At 45.3% G+C, this 27,374-nt stretch overlaps 1 protein-coding gene across 1 annotated transcript; it reads left to right on the plus strand.

Annotated features, from left to right (window-relative positions):
- EIF4EBP2 (eukaryotic translation initiation factor 4E binding protein 2) lies at positions 1-25,130 on the plus strand. The gene is made up of 3 exons (XM_036336979.1): positions 1-436; positions 17,258-17,443; positions 18,419-25,130. The coding sequence occupies exons 1-3, from the start codon at positions 292-294 to the stop codon at positions 18,448-18,450; spliced, it is 363 nt and encodes a 120-aa protein (XP_036192872.1). The 5' UTR covers positions 1-291; the 3' UTR covers positions 18,451-25,130.
- The last annotated feature ends 2,244 nt before the right edge of the window (positions 25,131-27,374 follow it).

Here is a 27,374-nt window from a genome sequence, read left to right on the forward strand (position 1 = left end):
CTTCCGGTCGTCGTCGCCGCTGCTGCCGCTGCTCCTGCTGCTGAGGCTGCTGGCGGAGGCCGGAGAACCAGGCGGCGGCGGCGGCGGCGGCTGAGAGGGCGGCGGCGGGAGCGGAGCGGGACGAGGGAACGAGAGGAAGCCTGAGAGGAGCGAGCGGAGCGCACCGAGCCCCGCCCGCCCTTCCGCGCGCCAGGGCTGCCGGAGGAGCCCGAGCCCCCAGCCGCCGCCGCCGCCGCCGCCCGCCTGCCCGCCCTCCCGCCGCACAAAGCCCGAGATCCCGCGCCCAGAGCCATGTCCTCGTCCGCCGGCAGCGGCCACCAGCCCAGCCAGAGCCGTGCCATCCCCACCCGCACCGTGCCCATCAGCGACGCCGCGCAGCTACCTCATGACTATTGCACCACGCCCGGCGGGACGCTCTTCTCCACCACACCGGGAGGTGAGCGACCCCCGACCCCGGGCACCCTCCGGCCCACAGCTCCCGGAGCCTGCAGCCCGCTGCCGCCGCCCTGTCTCCCCAGCCTCCCGCCACGGTCCTTTAACTCAGGGCGTGTCCGCGCTGGGCCGCTGGCTGGGGCCAACCGGCCCGACCCGACCTGCCCCGCTCCACCAAAGCCCCGTGGGACTGCTTTCGGGAACCTTAACTTCGCGTTCTCTCGCGCTCGCAGCTCCATTGAGCGCGCGCCCACTCTGGAAACGTGGCTCTTCTTTGCAAAAAAAGGAAAAGAAAAGCCCTTGTTCCCGCTTCGTGGCACTAGACCTAGTTTTCTCCCCCTTCTCCGACTCCTCCCGGGCGAACTCGCCTGCACTCGGCCTTGCACGCGTTCTGCATCGCCTCTGCTTCTTGCGTGTTGTGCATTTGTGCACATTCACACTTGGTTTTGGAGCTGTCTGCTAGGCCTTTAAAGAAAGGAAGTTGGGGAGAGGAATTCGCTCCCGGGACCCTGCGACGACTTGTTTGGCTGCTTTTAGAACTCCAGGAGTCGGCTGGAATGCGGCGTTTGGAAGCCTCGCCCAGCTTATCCTGCTTTGACAGCATTGTTTACTTGGCGGACGAGGCCCCACGGGCGGGGGGAGTCCCGGGCTGGAGGACAGAGTGATGATAAAGTAACGCTCGAGTGATAGAGGGAAAGGAGGTGGGGGTGGAGGGGCGCTGGCAGCCGTCAGGGGGTAGGGTTTTGGCAGCGACGGGCGTGGAGATAGAATGAAGAGGCCGTGATTAAGGGGGCGCCCAGGTCCGTGGGATGGCTTGATTTTGAGGAAGGTGGTAGTGCAGAGGGAGGTTCCCGGGCATTGCTTTTCAAAAAGACGACCGGGAACTGTTTACAAGGAAGAACACTGGGGTAGAGGTGAAGCCCTGAATTGGTCAGGGGAAAAGGGAGCTCAAAGGTCGTGCGTCCCCTGACTGGCTGCTCTCCAAAGGGAGGAGACTGGAAAGAGATCTTGAGGGACCTCACTGAAGGAAACGGTGCTTCATTTTTATTCATTTTTAACTTCGGAACGTTGCCTTCTTTTGGTGATGGGGTGCCTTGTCGCTAGAGGGTTGGGACTGTGCTGGCAGCCCCCGCGGCCTCCAGGATTGCTGGATGGCGCTCGGAGGCTGGGCTCACCAGTGGTGCTGCACCCAAACCCGCTCAGTTAGGCCTTGGCGATCCTTGAATTCGTTGCACAATAGAAGGGACCTTAGAGTAAGAAGACATCCTTGCCAACAAGGGGTAAAAATCTGGGAGAGAGTTCTGCAGAGGAATCTAGCCAGGCTCTAGCTAGGGGGAGGGGTGGCTGGCTCGGAAGACTTTAAAATGACCTGGGCCGGAGAAGTTCATGCGTGGAGAGCTGAGTTTAAGGAAGTTTTAACTGCAAAGCAGTGGAGTTTCTTAGCGAGGTGGCCTTAGCTCATTGGAGAAACCTCCCTCCTGGCCTGATCAGTTTAAGGCCAGCCCCTGAACATGTTGAGACCTCGCTTTTTAATTGTGAAAGATTTTGGTGGAGCAGAATCTGCTCCGAACAGTGTCGTCTGAAACTTGAACTGACAGCTTTTAAGGAATGGGATATTGTTTTCTGAGGTGATGGAAAGGAATTTATAACGTAGAGAATTCTGTGGGGCCAGTAAATGCCTCTGCTTCATCTCATGGCACACATAACTTAATTACTAAAATCTGCAGCATACCAAAAAATATTTTGTGCGGATCTGACCAAAAATAGATGTAATTTTGGTTCATGCACACCGGATGGCTGTTGTCATTTTTATTTGACAATCTAAGGGAAAAGAGGTGAGCGCCCCTGACTAGTCAGGTATTGCATGTTTTTAAAATTCTTGTGGCACACTGGTTGAAAAATCACTGATATATAGTAATCATTATTCCCCTGAGGGAAAGGCACAGAGGGTCGCCCTTTTGGCATATTTCAAAGAGCCAAGCTACCATGCTTTTAAAATAAGGGCATGGTCTTTAGGCTTTGCTTTAAAGATAGAATCCAGTCTAGTAGTTTGGATTAGTTCCTAAAATGCTTGGAAAGATTCTGCCAAGAATACTGATTCATTTACCCAACACACTTTCTCAAATATCATTGAACCTGTCTCCAGATAGTCTCTACACACACAGTTGTTGTTGTTTGTTTTCCAGATTTAAATACTTGTCATGTTAGCTCATCTATTATATTAAGCCTGTATTCATTGGTAGACACATCCTGATCTTTGGATTTTTAACACAAAGACTTACATAATGTGTTTAGAGGATATGGCACTGTTGTGATTGGACTTAGTCACTATTTTATAGCAGTTAACGCAGTGCAGTTGAGATGTTTAATGCTTATTGATTTAATTTTCCCTTGGGAAATTTTCTGCCCTCATGGTTGTTCATTTCTCTTGTTAAATTCCTCGGTCTCTCCGCCCGCCCCCCCCCCCCCCCATGTAATTTTATTTCCCAGAACCAGGGTAAGACTGTTGTTTTTTGATCTCCTCCAGACACCTGAATTAATGTGGTTAGGTATCTTGGAGGTGAATTTTGTGGGCCCAGTGCAGTGCTTTGCACAAAGGAGGACTACAGACAAAAGTACAAAAGTAGGAAAGGCAATCCTTGTTCTGAATGGTGTTAAAATTTATTTTTTTTAAATCCTCATCTAAGGATATGTTTTTGTTGATTTTAGAGAGGGGAAGGGCAAGAGAGAGAGAGAGAGAGACAAACACATCAATGTTTTATATCGATCAGCTGCCTCCCTTATGCCATCCTGGGTATGTGCCCTGACCTGAATGGAACCCATGACCTTTCAGTGCACAAGACACTGCTCCCACCAACGGAGCCACACTGGCCAGGACTGAATGGTCTTAAAATCTTGGTGGGTATTGAGGATGGAAATGGTTTTTAGTTCTAGAACTAAATACTTGTACAGAGTTTAGTGCTAACATATATTTCAGACTTGAAAACATTTAGAAAAATTAGCGTCAGTAGGCTTGTCCTGGAAGCCTATTTCCTGGGAAGGAAGGGGATTAGCACTTCCTGTCTCAGACTTGGAGACATATACATGTCAGAGCATTCCAGGATAACGGTGTTGATGCCCTAAATGATCAGACTGGGCAGGCACTTTCACAACAGTGACCTTAACTATCTCCATCTCTCCCCTCTTTGAGTTCTTTATTCATTGGTTTCTCAAAATTGCCTTCCTGTGGTTTGAGAAATGAGAGGCGGGTGAAAACACACTTGCTGTAATCTCTTAGATTTCTCGTGTTGCTTTTTCATTATTAGGGAAGAGAACAATTTTTGTTGAATAAATTATAAGAAAAAATGCCCTTGGATTTTATTTTATTTCGGTTCTTTGAGAAGCTACTTCTAGCCTCAATGGAAGGTAAAGTTATTATTTGGCTTCACTCTCACAACACTGATTAGCTGAGAGAAACTGAGGCCCTGAGAAATTAAGTAACTTGTTAGTGCGTGCCATACTGCCAATTAATGGCAGTGGGTAGCCTCAAATTTAGTGTCCTATCCCTATCCCAGTTTTCTCCTCCTCCTATCATAAGATGCTTATTTTGCTGAAAAAGGAAGTTTTCAGACATTTAAAGAAACTTTTCTACCTCTGGAATGCTAGCTAATGCGATTTTTTCTGCTACCTTATTCCTTTTATAAATTCTGAACTGTCTCCTTCAGGGAGGCTTGTGCTCTGGGGAATGAGCAGAAATATAGACACTTCTTTTAGCCTTTCTTTCTGCCTTTTTTCCCTGCATAACAGCCTCATCAGCTGTGGAAAAAATATGCTGTTGCCATAACAAGAGCACCAGAGGGGAACTAACTATGATGGCCTGAAATCTTGTTCATGCCTTTACTCTTTCTCTCTGCCAGAGTTGTTATTGGTTCACTGGGCCAGAATTACCTGAAGGCCATTGGAAGGGTCAGTAAACCAAGGAGAAGGCGGAAAGAAGGGGAGAGAATCTGTTCAGATGGTTAATAAAATAAGAGTACTTTGGGGGAGTCCTGAGTTTTAATCTGGTTTCTTAGGAGAGAGGAATAGAGCTGTGTGTGTAGATATGGGGAAGGAAGGGCAGTTTCTGCTGTTGTAAAACTTCTAATTCAGTGACCTTGGGCTGAGTTTATTCTAGGCCAAAAACTTCTGAACAAACAAATGAACTCTGGTTCTCTAGCTTTCGTTAATTTATGAAAGGGCTTTCATTATTACATGTGAGAAGTGCATGAAAAATATAATGAAAGGTGGCAATCATTTTGCCTTGTATTCAAGGAAGATGGCATTTACTTATCTCAGAGTAACACAGTTTGACATGTGTTGCCACTCCATGGGAGAGTCAGCTTTAGTCTCATATTCATGAGCAGCCAAAGGATTTATTAAAGAAGATGTACTTTATTTTTTTATGTTGGGTGCATTTTTGCTGATGAGAAACTGAATTCTGAGCCTGGAGAAAGGAGTAAGCAAGTCCTCATCCTTGGGGCACTCAGCAGTGCTTTAAGCCAGGTGCATCCTGGCAAGAGAAGACAGGGCTCTTACAAGTAGGGGTTGCAGTGTGCAGGACAGACCTGTGCAACGTGGAAGTGTCTAATAGTAAGGATGAAAAGGGACGAATCTGTAAACGAGCTCTCCCAGGGGTTATTTAGCAAAGACTTTGAGGACTGGAGTCTTAGGGACAATTTTATAGTAGGGGGTATTGCATGGCTTACAGACACAAGTTAGTTCAGCTGGTTGGAGAAGAAGGGAGCCCGAGCAGGAGAATAGTTGATTGGTAAAAATGGCAGAACTTTTTCAGGACTTCAGAAGAACAAATTAATATTTAAAAGATTTTTGTTGCTCCATTTATACTAGGACAAAAGTCAGCTGAGACTTTCAGTCATTCACTGATTGAATAGATGAAGCCTAGGTTATCATTTTCAATTTTTAAAAAAAATATGGTTTTGTTGATTTCACAGAGAGAAAGGGAGAGGTAGAGAGAGAATCATCGTTTGGCTGCCTCCAGCATGCCCCATACTGGGGATTGAGCTTGCAACCCAGGCATGTGCCCTGACAGGAATCGAACCCGTGACTTCCTGGTTCATAGGTTGATGTTCAACCACTGAGCCACACTGGCCGGGCTGGGTTTTTTATTTTTAATAAGACGTGCCTAAGAGTAGTGAACTTGGGAGGAAAGCACATTGTTGGAGTGAAAGCCAGACTTGAATCTGAGTACTCTCCCCATACCAATAGCAGTGATCCTTCATTAGTTATTAGCATTACAGACAGGCTGAGCCACAACATCTGTGAAATCTAGTCCAAAGAATGGATCCAGATTGCAGTTGGATCCCAACCAGCATTTCCTGCAGTTAGGGCCTGGCATTTTTTTGTAGAGAAAATTTATTTCAAGATGAATGTTCAAGCCTAAACAGAAGTGGACATACTTTGATATACTTTATTTTGACCCAGATTTTCTGATGGTCAGGGCTTGATAGACTTAAAATGAGATGACATTTAAGATTAATTTGTGGTTCATACACCATTTTGGACCTGGTTCTAGCTGAAAAGATCATTTGTTTCTATTCATTTTTTGCAGCCAAGACTCAAGAGAACCAAGCCATACTTGCTTAGAGGACCTCACTTATTTATGTTGATTTCCAAATCCTCTGTCACTGTGATCTCCACAAGTACTTTTACCTTCTCTGGATATTAGTTTCTTCACCTGTAAAATAACAGGCTTCCTGCATGCACATGCTCTCTAAGGCCTCTCTTAACACTGGACCTTCTGAATAGGAGCATAGTCATTGTCAACTTCCTTTTCGGCCGAGGTGTGTGTTCTGTTATGGCAGTGTCCTAAGTGATTGGGCAGGGAGCCATCCTTCGACCTTAAGATCTTCGAAATCTTTTGTCCGGGAAGTTATTGAGACTTGGAGTTAGTCAAAAGACAGTAGGATTGGCTTTACAGAAACCATGGATGTTTTCCATTTGCCACGATAATTTTGGTTGTACACTAAGTTAGTAGATCCTGAGTCTCCCATTGTTCTTTTGTTGATGTAAAAACTGTCCCTTTCTTGGTTTTATTAGCACGTTAGGAATTTCATGGTTGCACACACTGAAGTGGGCTGGCCACCATCAGCCTCCCTGGAGGATACTGAATTAGGCAGCTCTTAGTTTCCTCTGCGTTATCTGGCATAGAGCTTTTAAGAGTCTTTTTCCTCCAGAGCCTCCATGAAGAACAGATGTTTGAAACTGAAGTTTGTTCAGAAATGTGCTTTAATCAGTCAAACACAGGCTTTTATCACCCTCCCAAGTTGAAGGAATGAAAAGCAGAGAAAACAACTTTCTTTGTAAGTCCTTTCTGTATTTTAACTTCTGATTTTCCCATATTGGGGGTTAGGGGAGACCTAATTCCTTTCGTTAGAAGCACTTTGCTGCTTGTTCATCTTTATTTCTGATCTCTTGGTGGGCCCTTACATGAGGCACAGAGGAGAATTGTTGAGAATTCCTAATGGAATACTAGGGTTAACAAATGCTTTGTTTCTTTTTAATTCAATTTCTAGTTTTGAAGGATACCGTCCTTCCTCATGGCCTTGGCTACCTTAGCAGTGCCAGTCTGTTGTGTGTATGTTTATATTTACAAGTACTTTGGAGCCACCTTGGTTTGTTTATGTTTTGTTTTTTTTCAATTCCTTGTAGGGTTTTTGTTGTTGCTGTTTTTTTGTTGTTGTTTTTTTTTGTTTTTTAAATATATTTTATTGATTTTTTACAGAGAGGAAGGGAGAGAGATAGAGAGTTAGAAACATCGATGAGAGAGAAACATCGATCAGCTGCCTCCTGCACATCTCCCACTGGGGATGTGCCCGCAACCCAGGTACATGCCCTTGACCGGAATCGAACCTGGGACCTTTCAGTCCGCAGGCCGACGCTCTATCCACTGAGCCAAACCGGTTTCGGCTGTTGCTGTTTTTTACGCTGTCTCTTGATCTTAAAATTTTTTGTGGGGCAGAGGGGTAGGCTTTAAACAGCGGAAATTTATTCTCACGTATTTGGAAACTAGATGTCTGAAATCAAGTTTATTTTTTATAGTGTTGGAATGTACATAACATAAAATTTACCATTTTAACCATTTTTAAGTGTACAATTCCATGGCATTGAGTATATTCGCATTGTTTTGCAATAATCTCCACCATACATCTCCAGGACTTTTTCAGCTTCCCAAACAGAAACTTCATGCCCATTAAATAGTAACTTCCCATTATCCACCCACTCTCAGCCCCTGGCAACCGCGATTCTGTTACCTGTTTCTATGAATTTGACTACTCTTTGTAACTTATATAGTCATTTAATAATTGTCCTTTTGTGACTGACTTGTTTGAGTTACCATAATGTCTTCAAAATTCATGCTTTCCCCCTTTTATTTTTCTTTTACGTTTATTTTTTATACCTATGAAAGTAAGGTTTGTATTATTATGCTAATAACATAAAGCAGCATCATGCCCCATCCCCTCTAATCTCCGTTCATTTCCACTCCCCAGAGAAAACATTTTAAACTGTTAGCTGTTTCTTCTAGTGTTTACTCTGGATTTCCGAATAACAGGATTTAATGCTATTTCTCAGGTTTTTTTAAAATTTTATATTAACAGTTAGTTCGCTACTTTGGGAGAGGAGGATATACCCTATCTAATAAAAGAAAAACATGGTAATTGGTGTACGACTGCTACCCTTCCCATTGGCTAATCAGGGCAATATGCAAATTAACTGCCAGCCAAGATGGCGGCCGGCAGCCAGGCAGCTTGAAACTAACATGAGGCTTGCTTGCTTCAGTAACGGAGGACTCCAACCTTCCCTGCCTGCCTTGCCTGACTCTGAGCCTGCAGTTTAAGAAACATTGTAACAAATATAGAAGCTAAACAAAACCCCAGAAACCTGCTTTCAGCGAGCCCGGGATCTCAGAGCTGGAGTTATACATTGTTTCGATTATAGGACCAAAACAAACCAGATACCTTCTTTCAGTAGCAGAGGCCTCAGAGCTGGAGCCAGGCTAAAGCTGGCCCAGAATAATAAAAAAAGATAAAAGAAAAAAAGGAGCAGTTGGGAGCTTCAGTCGGCCTGAAAACAGCCCTCAGCCCCTCACCCAGACTGGCCAGGCACCCTACTGGGGACCCCTACCCTGATGGGTGTGTGACCAGCTGCAAACAGCCATCACCCCCTCACCCAAGCTGGCCAGGCACCCCAGTGGGGACCCCCACCCTGATCCAGGACACCCTTCAGGGCAAACCAGCCAGCCCCACCAATGCACCAGGCCTCTATCCTATATAGTAAAAGGGTAATATGCCTCTCAGCACCGGGATCAGCGGAGCCGCGAGTCCTCCCAGCACCGGGAGGAGCAGTGGAGCCGAGAGGCCTCCCGGCACCAGGATCAGCATGACAGGGGGCAGCGCCCAAACCCCCTGATCGCCCTGCGGCTCTGTGTGTGACAGGGGGAGGGGCCACAACCTCCCTATCTGCCCTGCTCTGTTCGTGAAGGGAAAGCGCCTCAACCCCCTGATCAGCCCTGCTCTGTGCCTGATAGGGGGCGCTCCCCAACCCCCTGATCGCCCTGTGGCTCTGTGTGTGACAGGGTGCGGCGCCCCAACCCCCCACCCCCCATGGGCCCTGCTCTGTGTGTGATGGGGTAGAGCCATAACCTCCCCATCGGCCCTGCCCTGAGTGTGACGGGGCGGTGCCCCAACTCCCCTATCGGCCCTATTCTGTGAGTGACAGGGGGGAGCTCCTCAACCCCCTGATTGGCCCTGCTCTGTGCGTGACAGGGTACGGAGCCCCAACCCCCCTGATGGGCCCTGCTCTGTGCGTGACAGGGGGCAGCGCCCCAATCCCCTGATTCGCCCTGCTCTGTGCGTGACGGGGTGGCGCCGCAACCTCCCCATCGACCCTGCCTTGAGTGTGACGGGGCGGTGCCCCGACTCCCCAATCGGCCCTACCCTGAGCGTGACTGAGGGTGGCATCGCAACCTCCCAATCCGCCCTGCTCTGTGCATGACAGGGGGCGGCGCCCCAACTCCCCATCGGCCCTGCTCTGATCCCGACCAGGGGCTGCACCTAGGGATTGGGCCTGCCCTCTGCCACCTGGGAGCAGGCCTAAGCCAGCAGGTCATTATCTCCCAAGGGGTCCCAGACTAAGAGAGGGCACAGGCCAGGCTGAGGGACCCCCGCTTCCCCCCCGAGTGCACAAATTTTTGTGCACCGGGCCTCTAGTATATATATATATATATATATATATACTTCTACTGCCCAGCCTCCTAATTTAAATTTTAACCCATTTGGTTAAATTAATAGTTATTTAATTTAAGTAAATAGTAAACACAGTTGGTTTCTAATCTAATAGTATTCCATCTTCTATGCTGCCCCAGGTGTCCTCATTGTTTTAATGGCAGTGTGCAGGCCCCAGGATGTACACCATGACAAATCTATAGCTTCCCCAGTTGTCATTCTAGTGGGCATCTGACCCAGTTCTGGCCAAATGAGATGTAGGGGGAAGTTGGCTAGGGCTTTCTGGGGAAGATTTTCCTCTTCAATGGAGATAGTCCCCTGAGGGAGGCCCTGTTTGACTCTACACTCTCCCTTCTGGCCTGGGGCATTTTGTTTAAGGGGTAGGTCCATCTCAGTCTTCTTGGAGGGCTTTGTTACCATCTTATTTAAGCTATGCAATTTGGGCAACTTGTATTTCTGTTCTGAGCTCTCTATTTGCCTGAGTGTGTGCTTAATTCTGATTCTGGAAGCAGCCTTAGTTAAACAGAATTTATGATGGGGACACTGTGAAAGTAGAGTTAACTGCTACCTTGTCAGTTAGCCATGTTACAGTGGACATTCCCTAGGTGGTTTTATTTCAAGTTACACGATTTCCCAGGTACATAGCTTAATGCTTAGATTATCACTTAAACTAAGCCACTTGGCTTTGGAAGAGGCCCTTAGACTGGAATGACCTTGTTTCTGTATTAATCATCTTGGCAAGCATAATTTTAGGCCTCGTTTATTGGCCTTTTTTTTCTCTGCCACTTGAAAAATCACTAGTTTTTAGATCAACAGGTAGAGAAGCTCTTTTTCTACTCTCCATCAAAGGGACTTGGTTTTACTATTGTGTTTGCTTGTAATGTCAGCATCAAGAACATGCTGGCTCAAGATACTAGATTTATCCTCATATTTGGTCCCTAAAGGATAAAGAAATTTTATAAATATCTAATGCTAACCCTAGATCTAAAAGTTTCTGTTTGTTCTGAAATCCAGACATGAAAACTAAAGTAATACATGCATATTTTATTTTATTTTAAACACTAGAGGCCTAGTGCACGGATTCATGCACCAATGGGGTCCCTCGGCCTGTCCTGCACCCTCTTGTAATCCAGGACCCCTCGGAGGATGTGAGACTGCTGGTTTCTGCCTGGTCCCTGCCGGCCAGGCTGAGGGACCCTGGCCTCTAGTATGCATTTAAGATCTTTGGTTAATCTCTTCCCACCCTCCCTCCTCCCCACTTCCCTCTGAGATTCATCAGTCTGTTCCATGTTTCCATGCCTATGTGTTGAGCATTGGTCCCCTGGTGGTCAGTGCACATCATAGCTACCAGCTGGACAGTTGCTTAGGCTTTTATATATATAGATAGATATTTTTATTGATTTCAGAGAGGAAGGGACAGAGAGAGATAGAAACATCAGTGATGAGAGAGAATCATTGATCCCCTACCCTGGGGATCGAGCCTGCAACCCAGGCATGTGCCTTGACCAGGAATGGAACCATGACCTCCTGGTTCATAAGTCAATGGTCAACCACTGAGCCATGCCAGTGGGCAGCCAGGTAATACGTGCACATTTTAAAAACATAATAGGAAAAAGAAAAATCGAACTGAAGAGAAGTACATAAAATGCAAAGTAAAATGTCAGTAGACAGATGGCTGTTTACAAGGTCATTTTAATAGTTTCTGTTTATAGTGCTTTTATTGGTTACCACTGTTGCTGTATACCACAATTTCTTGAGTTCTTAACATTAGATAATACCAATGACTCCCAATGAAAGATGAGGAATCTAGGATACTTTCAACCTCATTTCTCCTCCCTCTCAGTTTACCACATTCTGTGTCCACACAAAACTTGTACATGAATGTTTGTAGGAGCATTATTCAGAATGAAAGCAACCCAGATATCCATCAACTGGTTAAATGATAAAATGATGTATACCTATAATAGAATGTTATTTGGCAATAAAAAATAAAGTACTGATAAATGCTAAGCATGGATGAACCCTGATAATATTATACAAGTAAAAGAAGCAGTCATAAAAGACCACATATGATTCCATTGATATGAAATGTCCAGAACAGGCAAATCTATAGAGGCAGAAAACAGTTCCGAGGACTGGGAGAGGTTGGAAGAAAATGGGAAGGGACTGCTGAATGTGTGGGGGTTATCTTCTGAGGATGATGCCAATGTTCGGAAATTGATTGTGGAGATGGTTGCACAGTTCTGTGGATGTACTAAAACTTTGAATGAATGAATTATATATATTATATATATCGACAAAGTTGTAAAAAATGTATCTTGTCACTGATGCAGTCATAGAAGTTCTTCGAAGTTTCTCTTATACCTCACATATATAGGTAGAATCTCTTACTTATTCCTAGTTGACTCAATCATAGTTTTTAATGCATATGTTATTGCTAATATGTAATTTAGAAATAGAAAGCTTACTTTTATCCCGTGCTTTTTTCTAACACCTCATCTCCAGTTTCTACTGAGTACTCTCCCCATACCAATAGCAGTGATCCTTCACTATTGCAGAAGTGAGAGTAATCTTGTTCTGACTTGCAAATTTAATGTTGGTAAGAACATTTCAAAGTGAAACCTCACTTCTCTGAAACTTAGTAGTGACAACAAAAGTGGGGGTGACGCAACAGATATGCAAAGTCCATCCACTAAATTTCCTTCCCTTTGTTTATTGGAAAGCTTTCAGGCCCCCTCTCTGCCTATTTGCTCCTATTTTACATAGCATTCTCTTAAGCACATCACCGATGTTCAAACCCAACAGATTAGAAGCTGCAAGTTTGAATGGGTGAAGGGTGCATTATAGGTAGAATCTTGCCACATATACCCCTTCAGATGTTCAGATGTTGAAGCCCTAACCCAAAATGTGATGATATTTGGAGATGGGGCTTTTGAGAGGTTATTAGAATAGGTCATGAGGGCCCTCATGGTGGGATTCGTGTCTCTGTCATGCTGGCACCTAGATCTTGGATTGCCCAAGAACTGTAAGAGAGAAGTTTCTGTTTAAGCTATGCCTTCTATGGTATTTTGTTATGGCAACCCACGCTGACTAAGACATGAGAAAAAAGCAAAGTTCTTAGCCTAAGAGTTGGGGAGGAGACAAACTATAGAGGGAGGGACCTAAGTACAATCTTGGCAATCGTAGTGTAAGGAAAATAAAGAGCTTCAATTGAATAAACTCCGAGACTTCCTAGGATGCAACCTAATATAAAAAATGATTTTCATAATAATGACCCTGATTCATCAAGGAAGGGTTGAATTTTCTGTTTAAGGTAGTAAAATGTTTTAAATCCATATGAGAAAAATTTTCATCTAAAATAACTAAAATTATTCACTTTTTGAAAGTTGAACTGTTTTCTGCTATCCAAAATGACTCATAATATCCAGATGCCTTTTTGAGTTGTTACTATAATTTTTATTTTTAATGTCTTTATTGATTTTTAGAGAGAGAAGAAAGAGGGAGGGAGAGAGAAACATCAATTGGCTGCCTCTGGTATGGTCTGGGACCGAACCCTAAACCTGGGCATGTGCCCTGACCAGGAATTGAGCCATGACCTCCAGGTTCATAGGTCAACATTCAAACACTGAGCCACATTGGCCAGGCCCTATTCACATAATTTTAAAAATGGTACATTTCTCTGTCATGTTAGAAGGAGTACAAATATTAGATAATTTATAAAATGTATAAGTAATCAGGCCTTGCCGAACTAGAGAACAAAACAAAAAACTGCCTCCACGTCTTCCCCTTATCCTGTTGTGAAATGTCGTGAAAAGCAGTGCTTCAGGGCAAATGATTGGTATAAACTGCTTGCCATACCGTGTGCTGTTTACCTGTTCTTTATATTATCCCTTTCACTTTAGGCAGCTCACTCCCGCTCTTGGAGATCATAGTGACTGTGAGGTAGACTGGAAAGAGGGTTGGACTGGGAGTCAGGAGACTATAGGGTCAGTTCAGATGTGCCTCTGGTTAGCTCTATGGCTTTAAGCCTTTTTTCTGAGTCTCAGCATCATCCGTTAAAAATAATCCCTCTTGTTCCTCCCCCCCCTCTCTCACTAATTATTTGATATTTCATTTATTCTTAAAGCACTGTTACCAGGGTTGTGGAAGAAGGATGATGTTGGGTTCTTAACTTTAATGAACTCATGCATGATTGGGGAACTTGAAAAATAATACTGATTTCCAGGTTCTAATCCCAAGGATTCAAATTCAGTTGGAATGTTTTTTTAACAAGCATCCCAGAAGATTCTGATACAGATATCTTCAAAAATGCTGTCTTAGTAGGTTCCAAGTATGGCACAGTATTTTCCTTAGTAGTTTATTAAGGAGAGGCTGAGAGCCAGATATTTTATTTTCACTTTTTATAAACTATAAATATGATTGTGTGTGCAGTATAGTTGCAACAGAACTAGACAGTAAAAAAGAAAGTTGATATCCTTTGGAGTTGGTTTGAAAGCCATAAAGGTGACTGGTTTGTAGTGTTATTGAGAAGATGGTATGTTTAGTACTTAATTTTGATTGTTAAAGCAAGGATGGAGGGGGTGGAGGGTAAAGTCTCTATTGGCCACACACTTCCTCACATAGTTTGACTCTTTCTAGTCAAAAGGAAATTATTTACTAGCATTGGCATAACAGTGTCATGGTACTACCGCAGCTATTAATCCCAAGGAAATTATTGAGTTTGTAATTTATTCCCCAACTATTTACTGTTGGTATTACTTATTTAGATTAAATATTTATTTCTTTCCTTTTCTGGGAAAACTCCAGTTTTTATTCCTCTTGCAGTAAATACCTTGCTTTCCCCCTCACTTGCTTCCTTATGTTTCAAGTAGATTGGTTAGCTGTATATTTGTTCTTCCGTTTCCCAGGATATAGCTTGTCACATGTTATTTGAGGAAATCTGCCTGAATCAAACTCTCCTTATTATAATATATTTTATTGCCCTGACTGGTTTGGCTCAGTGGATAGAGCGCCGGCCTGCGGACTGGGGGGTCCCAGGTTCGATTCTGGTCAAGGGCATGTGCCTTGGTTGTGGGCACATCCCCAGTGGGGGGTGTGCAGGAGGCGGCTGATTGATGTTTCTCTCTCATTGATGTTTCTATCTCTCTTCCTTACTCACTGTAAAAAGTCAATAAAATATATTAAAAAATATATATATATATATATTTTATTGATTTTTTACAGAGAGGAAGAGAGAGGGATAGAGGGATAGAGAGTTAGAGACATCGATGAGAGAGAAACATCGATCAGCTGCCCCCTGCACACTCCCTACTGGGGATGTGCCCACAACCAAGGTACATGCCCTTGACCGGAATCGAACCTGGGACCCTTGAGTCCGGAGGCCGAAGCTCTCTATCTGCTGAGCCAAACCGGTCAGGGTAAACTCTCCTTATTATAATACTAGAGACCCAGTGCACGGGATTCGTGCACTGGTGGGGGGCCGTGGCCTGCGGGGATCGGCCCACTGTGGGAGCACCGCTCATCCTGGTCAGCTGAGTGGCGCTCCCACTCTGGGAGCACACTGACCACCAGGGGGAAGCTCCTGTATTGAACGTCTTCACCCTGCTGGTCAGTGCACATCATAGCAACTGGTCAACCGGTCGTTCTGATCATTCCACCGTTCAGTTGCTGGGCTTTTATTATATAGGATAGGATGACAGTATTCTTTCTTTTCACATGGGAATCTAAAAGAATTTGCATTCTGCTTTTTGTAGTATTTACATTCTACCTTTTTAAACTGAGTGACTTTGCACAGTTTTACTTTATATAATATTAGAGGCCTACTGCATGAAATTTGTGCATGGGTAGGGTCCCTATGCCTGGCCAGCGATCAAGACTGATCTGTGGAGTGACCAGCAGGGTGACTGGGGAGCCCATGCTGGCACCTGCCTTGGCCGGCCTGGCGCCGCCTGCTCGCCGGCCCTGTCCCCCACCACTGCAGGTCACCTCCCTCTGTGGGCAACTGGTGGGGCAATTGGGGGCCCCCGCTGGCACCCACCTTGGCTGTCCTGAGGCCTGTGGGCTGGGGGCTGCTCCTGCGTTGAGCGTCTGCCCCCTGGTGATCAGTGCATGTCATAGCAACCTGTCATTCCACCAGTCGTTCTGTGGTTTGGTCAATTTGCATGTTAGGCTTTTATTATATAGGATTGCCTTCAACTGGATGCCTAAACCTCCAAAGCAGGTTTTTCTTTCCTGGGTTTAAGCCTAGTATGAGCAAGAAACCTCCACATGACTACACCCTTTGTTATTTGGGCAGGGATGGCTGGTACGCTGGGCTGCCCGCTCCCCTTTCCACCTTATCCATTCAATAGACTTCACTCAAGGTCACCACATCTTTCCTCCTGAGCTTACTGTAGTTTTAGAATCAGCAGCAGAGCTCAGGCATCCACTACATTAGGTCAACATTAGGCACTTGTAAATGGACAGCAGCAGGTTTTTTTTAACTGTTTATCAGGTAAAGTGCACTCTTCAGAACTATCTATATATATAAAAGCCTAAGTGACCATTAAGGACCGGAACTGCCGGTTGCTATGCGCTCCCACATCGGAAGCGCTGCTTAGCCAGAAGCTGGGCTCATGGCTGGAGAGCACAGCTACAGCAGTGCAAGCCTCTCCTGCCTCCATGGCAGCGCTACCAAGCGGCGCGGTGGCAGCGGGACCGGGCTGAGCGGGAGTGGCGCCCGGCCCCTGGCTCTGACTCCTTCCTGGCCGCCTGCTGCTTCCTGCACTGCTACATCCCCTGAGGGGTCCCGGATTGTGAGAGGGCGCAGGCCAGGCCGAGGGCCCCACCGGTGCACACATCCATGCACCAGGCCTCTAATAATAAAGTATTCTGGTAGCACTTAACTGGTAAGCAGACTGGTTTGTCAGTTTCAGCTTCTGTACTATAGTTCTGTCTGGAAAACATGTCTCTCTCAGTGCCTTTAACTTAAAGGTGGCCATCTATCTATTGGTTATTTTTTCACATGCTTGTTTATAACTTTATTTAAAACTTTTTTTTGAAGATCTATGTAATGATTAGGTCAGATATAAATAAGTCATGGCCCTGGCATAAGGAATTCACAGTCTTTAGAGGTGCAAATAGATTAAACAAGAGTCCCATAATAGTTCATGTATATTGAGTAAGATGGGGGGGAAGAGCATCTTAAAAAAAAGAAAAAGGCCCTGGCTGGGTAGCTCAGTTGGTTAGAGTGCCAGTCTGAGTTCAATCTGCAGTGAGGGCACATACAAGAATACAAGAAGCAACCAATGAAATGAATGCATAAATAAATGGACCAGTAAAATTGATGTAAGCTTTGTAAAGGAAGTGATGTTGAAACTGAAGCTTGAAGGGTAAATAGGGAATTTCCCCAGCTGGAGAGAAGGAAAAGGCATTCCAGATAGCAGAGAGACCTGGGAAGTTCAAGCTAACCCCTGTAAAATCCTTAAGGGTTAGAATTAGTTGGGATTTAAAATAAATTCCTGGGTAGTATTATGTATTGATAACCCCTTAATTTGTTTCAAACTCTGTCCAACGATGTTTTCCAGGAACCCGAATCATTTATGATCGAAAGTTTCTGTTGGATCGTCGAAATTCTCCCATGGCTCAGACCCCACCCTGCCATCTGCCCAATATCCCAGGAGTCACCAGCCCCGGCACCTTAATCGAAGACTCCAAAGTAGAAGTAAACAATTTGAACAACCTGAACAATCATGACAGAAAGCATGCAGTTGGTAAGAGAATGCTGGTATTGGGGTCCAAGAGGGTGACCCTAGAAATCTGTATGTCAGCTGTGGGTTGGAAAATGTTGATGCTTCAATTATAACTAATGGTCAATTAATTATATGTTTCTAAGTTCTCCCTCCCCACTACCCTCACCAAAGTTAATTGAAATGTTATGGAAACCCTAAGTTCCAAATAAGCATCAAATTTCATCTAGTGGGTGCGGAGGGGAAAAAAATCAGGGAACTTGGGCTCAATGCGACTAGGGAAAACACAAAACAAAACTGTTTAACCATTTGTAGTCCATAAGCAGGTATAGACACAAGCGGCAGATCTTTCTTAATTAAATTCAAAATATTGTGGCAGTTAACTGGTTAAAAGTCCCCATTTCTAGCTTGTGGGGGAAAGCAATAGGTTTTTCCTCCTTTTTTCTAAGACTGCCTATAATATTTAAATAAACAGCCCCTACACACACAGAGTTAGTAATGAGTCCTTGCTATCTCTGGAAGCAGAAGAGGGAGGTTGAAACAGCCAGCTCCTGAAGTCCACCTCAGGTTGCACTCCGTGACCCCTGTACATGAGCCAGCATTCGCCTCCTCAAATTCCAAATGAGTTTTTAATGGACAAAGTGTCGATTCAAAGCGGGGCCAAAGTTCAAAACTTCCAGAAGAGTGTGCTGATGTGATAGATGGCAAGAAGCACCCCAGGGTTCCTGTGTGGTCAACCTGTAGATAAAGGGACACTGGGAAGGTTTTCATTTCCATCCTTTTCTCAAATGCTCCTTCCCATTGGTGATGTGATTGCCATTCTTTTTTTCTCCCCCAAGATTAAAAAGACCAGCCAAAGCAAAGCCGAATAATTGTTTTAAGGCAGCAGAAAATTGGACAGTTTGAATTAATTTTTACCCTCGTACAGAGATAATGACAATGAAAGCTGTTTTGCTTTTCCCTTTTGTGTAAGACTTTTCATCTTTTCATTCCATCTAGGGGATGATGCTCAGTTTGAGATGGACATCTAACTGTCCTGTAAGGATCAGAAGAATAGCAGCAACGCTGATACCTGTGTGTGTACCTGATTTGGCCAATAGGATCAACAATGAAAACACAGAAGAGGCAGTACCAGCAGTCCCCATTGCAGTGCCCCCTCCTCTTCCTCTGGGTGCCAAATGATGCAAAGATGAGCTTCATCTGACTATTTCCTCTTCCTGCTTCTGTTCCCTTTCCCACTTAGATTAGATCGAAGGCCCATGGCGTATTTCTGTAGAACTAAGCAGCCCACAAAGGAAAACAGTTGAATTCTGGCTTCCTTAGTCATTTTTGTATTGAGACACCCCCCGCCCCTCCAATTAAAAAAACAAAAATCCAAAATCAGATATCAACCTACCAATAATTGCTGGCTTCCAGGAAAGTCTGGGCAAGTGTTACAGAGGTTTGCTGGGTTCAGCATTGTTCATGTTCTTATCCTGTGTCTCCTGCCTGTCTTCCACCCATGGTTCAGTGCTACAGCAGTCTGGTTTGGGGTCTTCAAAACCAGAGGGAAATAAACAAGAAAAGAGCTGCTCTCTCTTGTCCCTTAAGGTGTTTGTCCCTGGGGCCAGCACAGGTTGTACAACTCTGGTAGCACTACCTGTGACACTGTTCTGAGGCCTGCCTCCCCTCCATCCTCTGGGAGGAATGCCTTCTGTCTTTGGTATAATAGTTTATCTTTCCATTCCTTTACTTAGCACATGTGCGCAAGCATTTTAAACTCTACATGAGGGGTCGTCAGTAACCAGCTGTTCTTTCCTCCTCTCCTATTCTCCCTTCTTGCATCATGTTGCTTGCAGTCCTATTGTACTCTGAGCAGCCACATGATTTCAGAGATAGAGCACTTTGGATAAGGCCTGATCATAGTACTTAAGCATGATTTTGGAAGAACCTTGGCCCATTTGAGTCACTAGTCTTAGTTGTCATTGTTTTTTTTAATCCAATGAGCATTGTAATATCGCAGGCTGCAGTTTTTTATATTTTTTAAAGATGACTTCCAGAATGCTCTTAGAAAAACCAAGTGTTTTTCCTTTGTGGACCTGCTTTATTTGGCTGCTGAGATAGATAAGCATGGGCTTCACAATGTGTTCCTCCCCATTTTCTTGCTTTCCCTTTGTACCCTGATTTTCCCTTTCTTTCCCTTCTTCTCTCTTTCCTTTTTCTCTGCCAGGCCATGTTTCAAATATACATCAAAGATACCTCAAGTGTTGGTATCTGATAATATCTGTCACTCTTATTTGAGAAGTGACCTTTTATTTTTTAAGATGACTACAGACCTATTTTTAGATATGTTTTCAGTAAATTCTGAACAGCAACTTTTTAATCACATCTTCCAGTGGTAGGAAGGTGAGAAATGTCTGTAGGCAAGTCTGCTGTTCCATGTCACCATCCTTTGTCTCCTGCAGTCCCTTTCTTTCTCCTCCTAGTTTTGGGTGTGCATGCTTGGCGTTTGTAGTGGGTGGGTGGTAAAGCTGGACCGTTCTGCCTTGTGGGTTGTTCATGAAAGCCTCCTTCTTCTCCCTTACCCTTTGCTCTGTCATTCCCTCTGCTCCCTAGCCACCCCCCTGACTATTGACTGGCACAGTAATCCCAGGAGAGTGACTCAGTCCCTCTTAGAAAGACTAATGCCTCTGTCCCCTCATAGAAAGACAAGTAGCCTCTGATATCCTGGGAATTTCTGGTTGGGTTTGGTGCCCTGAATCATCTATTGAGATCACAGCCCAGGGTGAGAGTAACGGGCCAGTTGGCTAAGAAAGAAAGCTGTTTGTTTTTCTTTTGAACCATGAAAAGACCCTGTGTGCAAATACATCTTAGACAAAAGAGGGAGGATGTCCAAGGAACTTTGTTCTGCTTTCTGCTATAAAATGTGAATAGTTCACAAAGTGAAACCTTTTGTGATGGTTGATATCTCAGGAATAAGCTGGACCTCCAAAGTTTTGGAGATGCTTTCAGTCTCAAAAGCTGATGATCAGAAAAGTATTGTTTGTTTGTTTACTTTATCCCTGTTCTGATTTTAATTAAACTCCAGATTTCGTTTTACATTCTCTTGGAAATCTCAAGTTACACTGTCGTTTGCTTAAGAAGCTGGCTTAGGACGTCTGTGTCCCTGGAGCATGATTCTTTAGGAGTGAAGATTTCCTTCTTCATATCCTGGCCTTGGCGTCTGAGGAATCCGACTCCAACTACAGCTGGCCGGGCTGTCAGTGAGCAGAAGAGTATCCCCTCCCTGACCTTTATTATTGCTCAGAAACCTCAGCTGCCTCTCCGAGCAGTGGGGAATGGAACTAAAACATGCCAGCTTGAGTAGTGTAAGATACAGTTTTCCCCTTTGTTTGACAACTTGGGGGAGCTCTGCACGGGCCCCCTAATTAGAAGCCATGTTTCTAGTATTCCTGGGAGTGTCGGCTGTATAGTGCAACCGCAGCCCAGTCCCTTAGCCTCCTCTGCAAGGACTTCCTTACTGCTGGGTGAACTTCTTTCCTGGAGTCCACTGCCACTAGAAATACTTTGACTTCATTAATGGGTATCTTAAAGATGATTTCACAAGGCAACATAAAATTCCAACAGGTGACACCTTTGTGCCAAGCTTCCGAATCGTTTTCAGGGCAAGCAGAATCCAGTAGGTGGTTTACTTCTGGGTGTTTGAAAGGAAACTCAGAGATAAATCCCTGAATGAACTATCTATCCTGACTTTTCCTTGGGGAGGGAACATCCTTCGGGTACCATTTGAGTGAAACAGTTCTTAAAATCTTAGTGATCATTTGTATTTTTGTTTCTGTACTTCTGGTGACAGTCCATCTTAATGACGATGACCTCTTTCTCCAAATTCCTGCAGGAGATTTGCATCGTCGTGGTTCTCCGTTCTTTTATGGTGTGGTTTCTTTAGCTCACCACTTCCTCATTCTGTATAAATACTTACCGAATTCTCAGGAGCACAGAGCAGAGAAACTGGCTTCTGGGTATTAGGCTTCCAAGCCAAGCGTTCTGTCCTTCCACTTCTGTTATCTGTTGCTGCGTAACTCCCCCAAACTCAAACTCTTAAAAAGGCAAACATCATCTGTCAGTTTCTATAGGTTTGGAACTTGGAAACAGCTTAGCATCGTGGGTCTGGCACAGGGGTCTTAGGAAGTTGCAGCCCAAGGTGTTGGCAGGGTCTGCAGTTGTCTGGGGCTGGAGAATCTACTTCTGAGCTCTCTCTTTGTGGTTGTTAGCAGGATGCCTCAGTTTCTCCACATGCAAGTCTCTGTGTAGAATATTGTGAGTGTCCACACACCATGGCTGCTGGCTTCCCCCTGAGAGGGTGATCTGGGGGAAGAAGGGGCAGGGAGGAATTTGCAGTGCCTTTTATGACAGTCTTTGAAAGCACACACCTTCACGTCTTATTCTGTTCCTTAGGAACAAGCCACTAAGCCCAGCCTGCACTCTAGGGGAGAAATAGACCCCTACCTACTGTATAGGGCAGTATCAAAGGATTTGTGGATATATCTTCAAACCACCTCACCCCTAACAGGATGAAACCAGGCCAAAAGGAGTGGGGGTTAGGTTTAAACTAGATGATATATTGAGAGAGATGTTGCTACTGAGAACAGTTTTCTGAGATGTGTTATCCTCAAACCGGGATAGAAGACAGATTATTTCCTGAAAGCTACCTGCTAGTTTTGAGGGGTGGCAGGAAATGGCAGCTCCCAGGAGAGCATAATGCGTATACACTTGCCTGGCTAACAGCAGCCCAAAGATGCTACTTGCAAGTCCCTAAAAATTCAGTACCACTTACTTGCTATCCCCTCTAGCCAGGAATTGGCCAAGGGAATTGGGTCTGTGTAGCTGATCCACTAAAGCTGACAATCGGAGTTAGGGTTTCTAGCAAAGAGAGCAAATGTGAAGTAGATGTTGGATCACTGAGCTGAAGAAAAGTAATATAAGAACTCACCGTGTACGGATTTACACTCTGCCTCTTACCAGCATTTTCTTACCTGTAGCCCGGCTTGCTCTAGAGGTCAGATTCAGGGTGCAATAGATGATGGCATCTGGACCAGGCCCACCAGAGGCGATGCTTGACACTGGTCTTCAGCTGCACCAGCTGAAACTCCTTGATCAAGTGTTCACCCAAGGGGCTACTCGTCAAAGTAGGGAACATCTGGGAATTAGGAATGTCGTTGCTTGATTGTCCTTTAAGTTCAGTATTACAGGTTAACTCGTGTGCCCACTTAGTCCGGGGCCTCTTGATGGAAATGGGTTTTTTTGTGTTGTTTTTTTTTTTAAATATATTTTATTGATTTTTTACAGAGAGGAAGGGAGAGAGATAGTCAGAAACATCGATGAGAGAGAAACATCGATCAGCCGCCTCCCGCACATCCCCCACCGGGGATGTGCCCGCAACCCAGGTACGTGCCCTTGACCGGAATCGAACCTGGGACCCTTCAGTCCGCAGGCTGACGCTCTATCCACTGAGCCAAACCGGCCTCGGCGGAAATGGTTTTTTAAAGAGAACCAGTCTTGTCTTCACTCTTGCGAGAAACTTGGGTGAGGTTTGTCAGTTTGACGCATTCTTAGGGAGTGTCTGCTGTGAGTGTGTGACACCCATGCCCAACCAGGTTTATAGAGGTTTCAGACATCTCGAAGATGCAGATTCTCATACGGATTTACACTCTGCCTCTTACCAACGTTTTCTTACCTGTAGCCCTGCTTGCTTCAGTGTAGGCTTGAAGAAAAGCATTGCTACTGAGGCAGCTATAAGAAACAGCTATTTCTTCTTAAAGAAAGGAACTCATCTTTAAGGCACCTTCAAATTAATTATGCTTTTCCTTCTGATTTTAAAGTGGAGTCAACCTAGACAGTGTTTTATTTATCAGCTCTTAGGGACTCTCAGAACTTACCTTCCCAGTTCAAACATTTCCATTAGGATGTACCCGCTGGATTTGTGTGGGTTTCATCCCAGAGCCCATCATTTGCCAGTATGTATTGAGCATATGCTTTGAATCAAGGCCACTGGTGCAAGGGGCTCATCTTGGCAGTAATATCCCAGAAACTGAACCTTTTTCTATTCTCCCATCTTGGCTCCTCAGTGGGGTATCAAGCATCTTGGCTGCTGAGCCAGGGCCCTCAGCCCCTTGTATATCTCTTTAAAGAGGAGGCCCAGTGCCTTTATTTGGGTCAGAACTTTCCCTTCTTGGCATGTTTCTGGACTACATGCATACCGGCAGCTATTGATAAATATGCGAAAAATTCAATCACTCACCTGTGACCTCTGGGAGGGGAGTTGTATTTGTTTTAAAAAGGCATTGTTTCTTTGGGAGGGCAGTTTCTGTCTGGACTAGAAGGGGGTGCAGTTATCACACATACTTCCTTCGCCCCAAAGTTCTTTACCTTTCAGCTTTCAATAAAAGTTGAAAACAGATTTGGAGGCAATTCTTTAGAATGCTTGTCACCCAGGGGGATTTCCTGTTCTAGTAATCATTTTCCAGTTGAGTATTGGAGTTTTCTTGAGGCAAGCTCCCAGAAATTTTTTACTGAAGACTAAGGATGATTGATACATACCTATTTTTCAAACAATCATTCATGTCACCTTTCTCAGCTTCTGGATTGCACATTTCTTTGTGCTCGTCCTGGAAGTTGATACCTTTTGGGAAAGCTTAGATTTAGGAGGTCTTTCAAGGTCTTGTTCACATGGTCTGTGGTTTCTCATTGCCTAATCTCTGCCTGAAGCCCTGGCAGACCATACTGTAGATGCTGATGGAAAATATTATGAAGATGAAAATACATTTTCGGGAGTATTTAAACTCTTAACTCTGCCACCTTTCTATGAGTGGGAGGCGGGCTGAGAGATGCTGCAATGCTTGATAATCATTTAGCCATGCTGAAATTTGCAACGGGAACTCTTGTCGGTGCTTAAAACCAGAATTCCTGGTCACTTCAAACTTGGAGAATTCCATGAATCTAGCACAGAATAGCCATACTTGCCTATTGCCATCCCTGTCTCTCCATCTTAATCTTTGAAAAGAAAAAAGAAAAAGGCAAAGCCCCAGCCAAGGGTAATTTTTACTTGAAACCAGGAGAGTGGGGGAGGAACACTGTAGAGATCAGGGGCGAGCTATCCGCGGCAGCCATCCTGCTCTGCTGCGTGTCCAGATCAGAGTACTGTGAGCCAGTGCCTTTCCTCCACCTGAAGATGGAGCCCATCTCCCTCCCTCGGTGAGGAGACCCTGTGCTACCCAGGGTAAACCTTCGAGAAGGTGGCTTAGAGAGCCCGGTGGACACTCACATATTCCGTGTCCATTTTAAGCATCTTTAAAATATTTTAGACATTCAAAAATGCCCTTCCCTGTCTTAGCGACACCAGTGGCCCAATTCCATCCATTCTGAATGGAAAGCAGAGACTGCCAGTTCTTCCTTTGATCTTCCCTTCATCCCCCTTGATGTGGCTGACCCTGACCCCTCATCCATTTCACTGTCATGGATGGATAGCAGAGGGCACCATGTAGTCCTGAGGCAGTCCCGTGTGATTCTGTGATCAGTTGTTTTGGGTTTGGGTTTTTTGGTGGTTGGGTTTTTTTTTGTTTTTTTTTTGTCTAATTGTCCTTTCAAACCAGCAGGTGTTTGGAAATTAGTGAAAAAATAAATTCTCACCAATGGTTGCTGTTACAGTTAAATCAATAAAGATCTTGGATATCAACTTGGTGTTCTATTTAATTTTTTGTTTTCAGGTGAAATCCTGTTGGTTTCACATTCTGGGAGTCTTGGCTGATGAGGGAGATGGGCAAAGGCAGTTGGCCACTTCATGTGTCTGTTCTCGCACTTAGGGAGCGCCAACTTTGCCCATCTACCCTGTATGTGCAGGGAGTGCCGACTTTGTCATCTGGCCCTGTATGTGCAGGGAGCGCCAACTTTGCCCATCTACCCTGTATGTGCAGGGAGTGCTGACTTTGTCATCTGGCCCTGTATGTGCAGGGAGCGCCAACTTTGCCCATCTACCCTGTATGTTATGTGCAGGGAGTGCTGACTTTGTCATCTGGCCCTGTATGTGCAGGGAGCGCCAACTTTGCCCATCTACCCTGTATGTGCAGGGAGTGCTGACTTTGTCATCTGGCCCTGTATGTGCAGGGAGCGCCACTTTGTCCATCTGGCCCTGTGTGTGCAAGGCGGTGATGGGTCCCTTCCTGCAGCAGCTTGGAGGCGAAGGGGTACATGCTGGGGCTGGATGTACAAGCAAACTAGGTGCCAACCATGAGGAAGCCCAAACAGCTCTTGCTGAAGCGGCTGCCTCTGCCTCTCAGCACTTGTTAGGAATCCGTCATATCTGATGTCTTAAAATAGACCCGGCTGTGCTGCATAGCAGCAGATTCCTTGCTATTATTAATCCAGTGAGAACAAGTATTCTCCCATGCTTCAGATGCAGGGAAGTCCACTGAATAAAACTGGACTTGAGATTTGTTCCCGTCAGAACAGCCTAGAGCAGCGGTCGCCAACCAGTGGTCTGCGGACTACTACGGTGGCCGTGAGGTCCGAAAGGTTGGCGACTGCTGGCCTAGAGGGTTAGCTCAGGCTGTGGAATAAGAGGCCAGATTCCAGCTGCATTCCTGCCAATAGGAGTCTCAGCCCTGGTTTCCTTCTCTAACGTAGGGTTAAGGTCGTCTTTCCTAGGTGCTTTGAGGCTCAGGTAAGATTGGAGTTCAGGAAAGGACTCGAGAACAGCTCAGCTGACTCCCGAGTGAGCAAGTTTGGGAATGATCAGGACTGAAGACTTTAAGGCAGTGGTTCTCAACCTTCCTAAGGCCACGACCCTTTAACACAGTTCCTCATGTTGTGGTGACCCCCAACCATAAAATTATTTTCGTTGCTACTTCGTTACTGTAATGTTGCTACTGTTATGAATCGTAATGTAAATATCTGATATGCAGGATGTATTTTCATTGTTATAAATTGAACATAACTAAAGCATAGTGATTAATCACAAAAACAATATGTAATTATATATGTGTTTTCCGATGGTCTTAGGCGACCCCTGTGAAAGGGTCGTTCGACCCCCAAAGGGGTCGTGACCCACAGGTTGAGAACCGCTGCTTCAAGGGAAGATGGGGCCGAATCATTTTGAAGGCACTTTTCATACACACTTTGCACCAAAGGCAAGTAAGATATTAACCTCAAAGGCAACTTAGGGTATAGGGGTAAGGGTTTTGCTGCTAATAAAAGGCTTTACTAGATGGAGATAAACTTGACTATGGTGCTATGTGAATCACATCTGTGTTTCTGCTTCTCCTCTTACTTTGTCTTTTCTCCACCCCTACCTACTGCCAGGCCCGCCCACTTCTCCAGCCAAGGAGAATAGTGCATCCGATTTTCCCCCCTCACCTGCTGACTTGAACTGCTCTAGAAACAATGGAAGGAGGCCTTTGCCTTCAGAGCAAGTTAAAGTACCCCTGACTGTTCTACAGAAGCCCCTTCCTGCCCCCCAGGTTAGGACAGGACTCGGTTCTCAGGAGGTAGTATGTCCTCCAACTTAGAAAGCATTCACCAGGTGCACACAGGCTCAACCATGGAGCTGTGCTGCGAGGCTCGGCCCTAAACACCTCTGGCCAGACAGCAGGATGTCCCTGGGGCTGACACGAACCGAGCTTTCGGCAGGGCGTCAGCAAAAGGTAGCTTCACTCGTTTGTGCCTGCGTCTTCTGCTTGATAGGAGGCAATGCCTTGTCCTCAGAGAGGTTTGTTCTCTGAGTCAGAGCTGCTAAGGAGACACTCCCACAAGCTGTGGCTGCAAATAGCTTGACCTGCTTTCCTGGCCCCAGCCATAGAACTACTGGGCACCTACTTAGTCAAGATGCTCTGAAGTCCTGGGATGGGATTTTCCCTCCCAAGAAATTCAGTTCTGTAGTGGAAGTAGAATTCTGGTTCCAAAGCGAGGGGAGCAAAGACCCCTG

The sequence above is a fragment of the Myotis myotis genome, unplaced genomic scaffold (genome assembly GCF_014108235.1).
Source record: "Myotis myotis isolate mMyoMyo1 unplaced genomic scaffold, mMyoMyo1.p scaffold_m19_p_15, whole genome shotgun sequence".
NCBI classification, from domain to species: Eukaryota; Metazoa; Chordata; class Mammalia; order Chiroptera; family Vespertilionidae; genus Myotis; species Myotis myotis.

Bases quoted from the DNA above. Each gene is read 5' to 3' on its own strand.
- EIF4EBP2 (XM_036336979.1), top strand. From the start codon at position 292: ATGTCCTCGTCCGCCGGCAGCGGCCACCAGCCCAGCCAGAGCCGTGCC. The intron at 437-17,257 runs GTGAGCGACCCC...GATGTTTTCCAG, and splicing joins CTTCTCCACCACACCGGGAG to GAACCCGAATCATTTATGAT. The intron at 17,444-18,418 runs GTAAGAGAATGC...CATTCCATCTAG, and splicing joins TGACAGAAAGCATGCAGTTG to GGGATGATGCTCAGTTTGAG.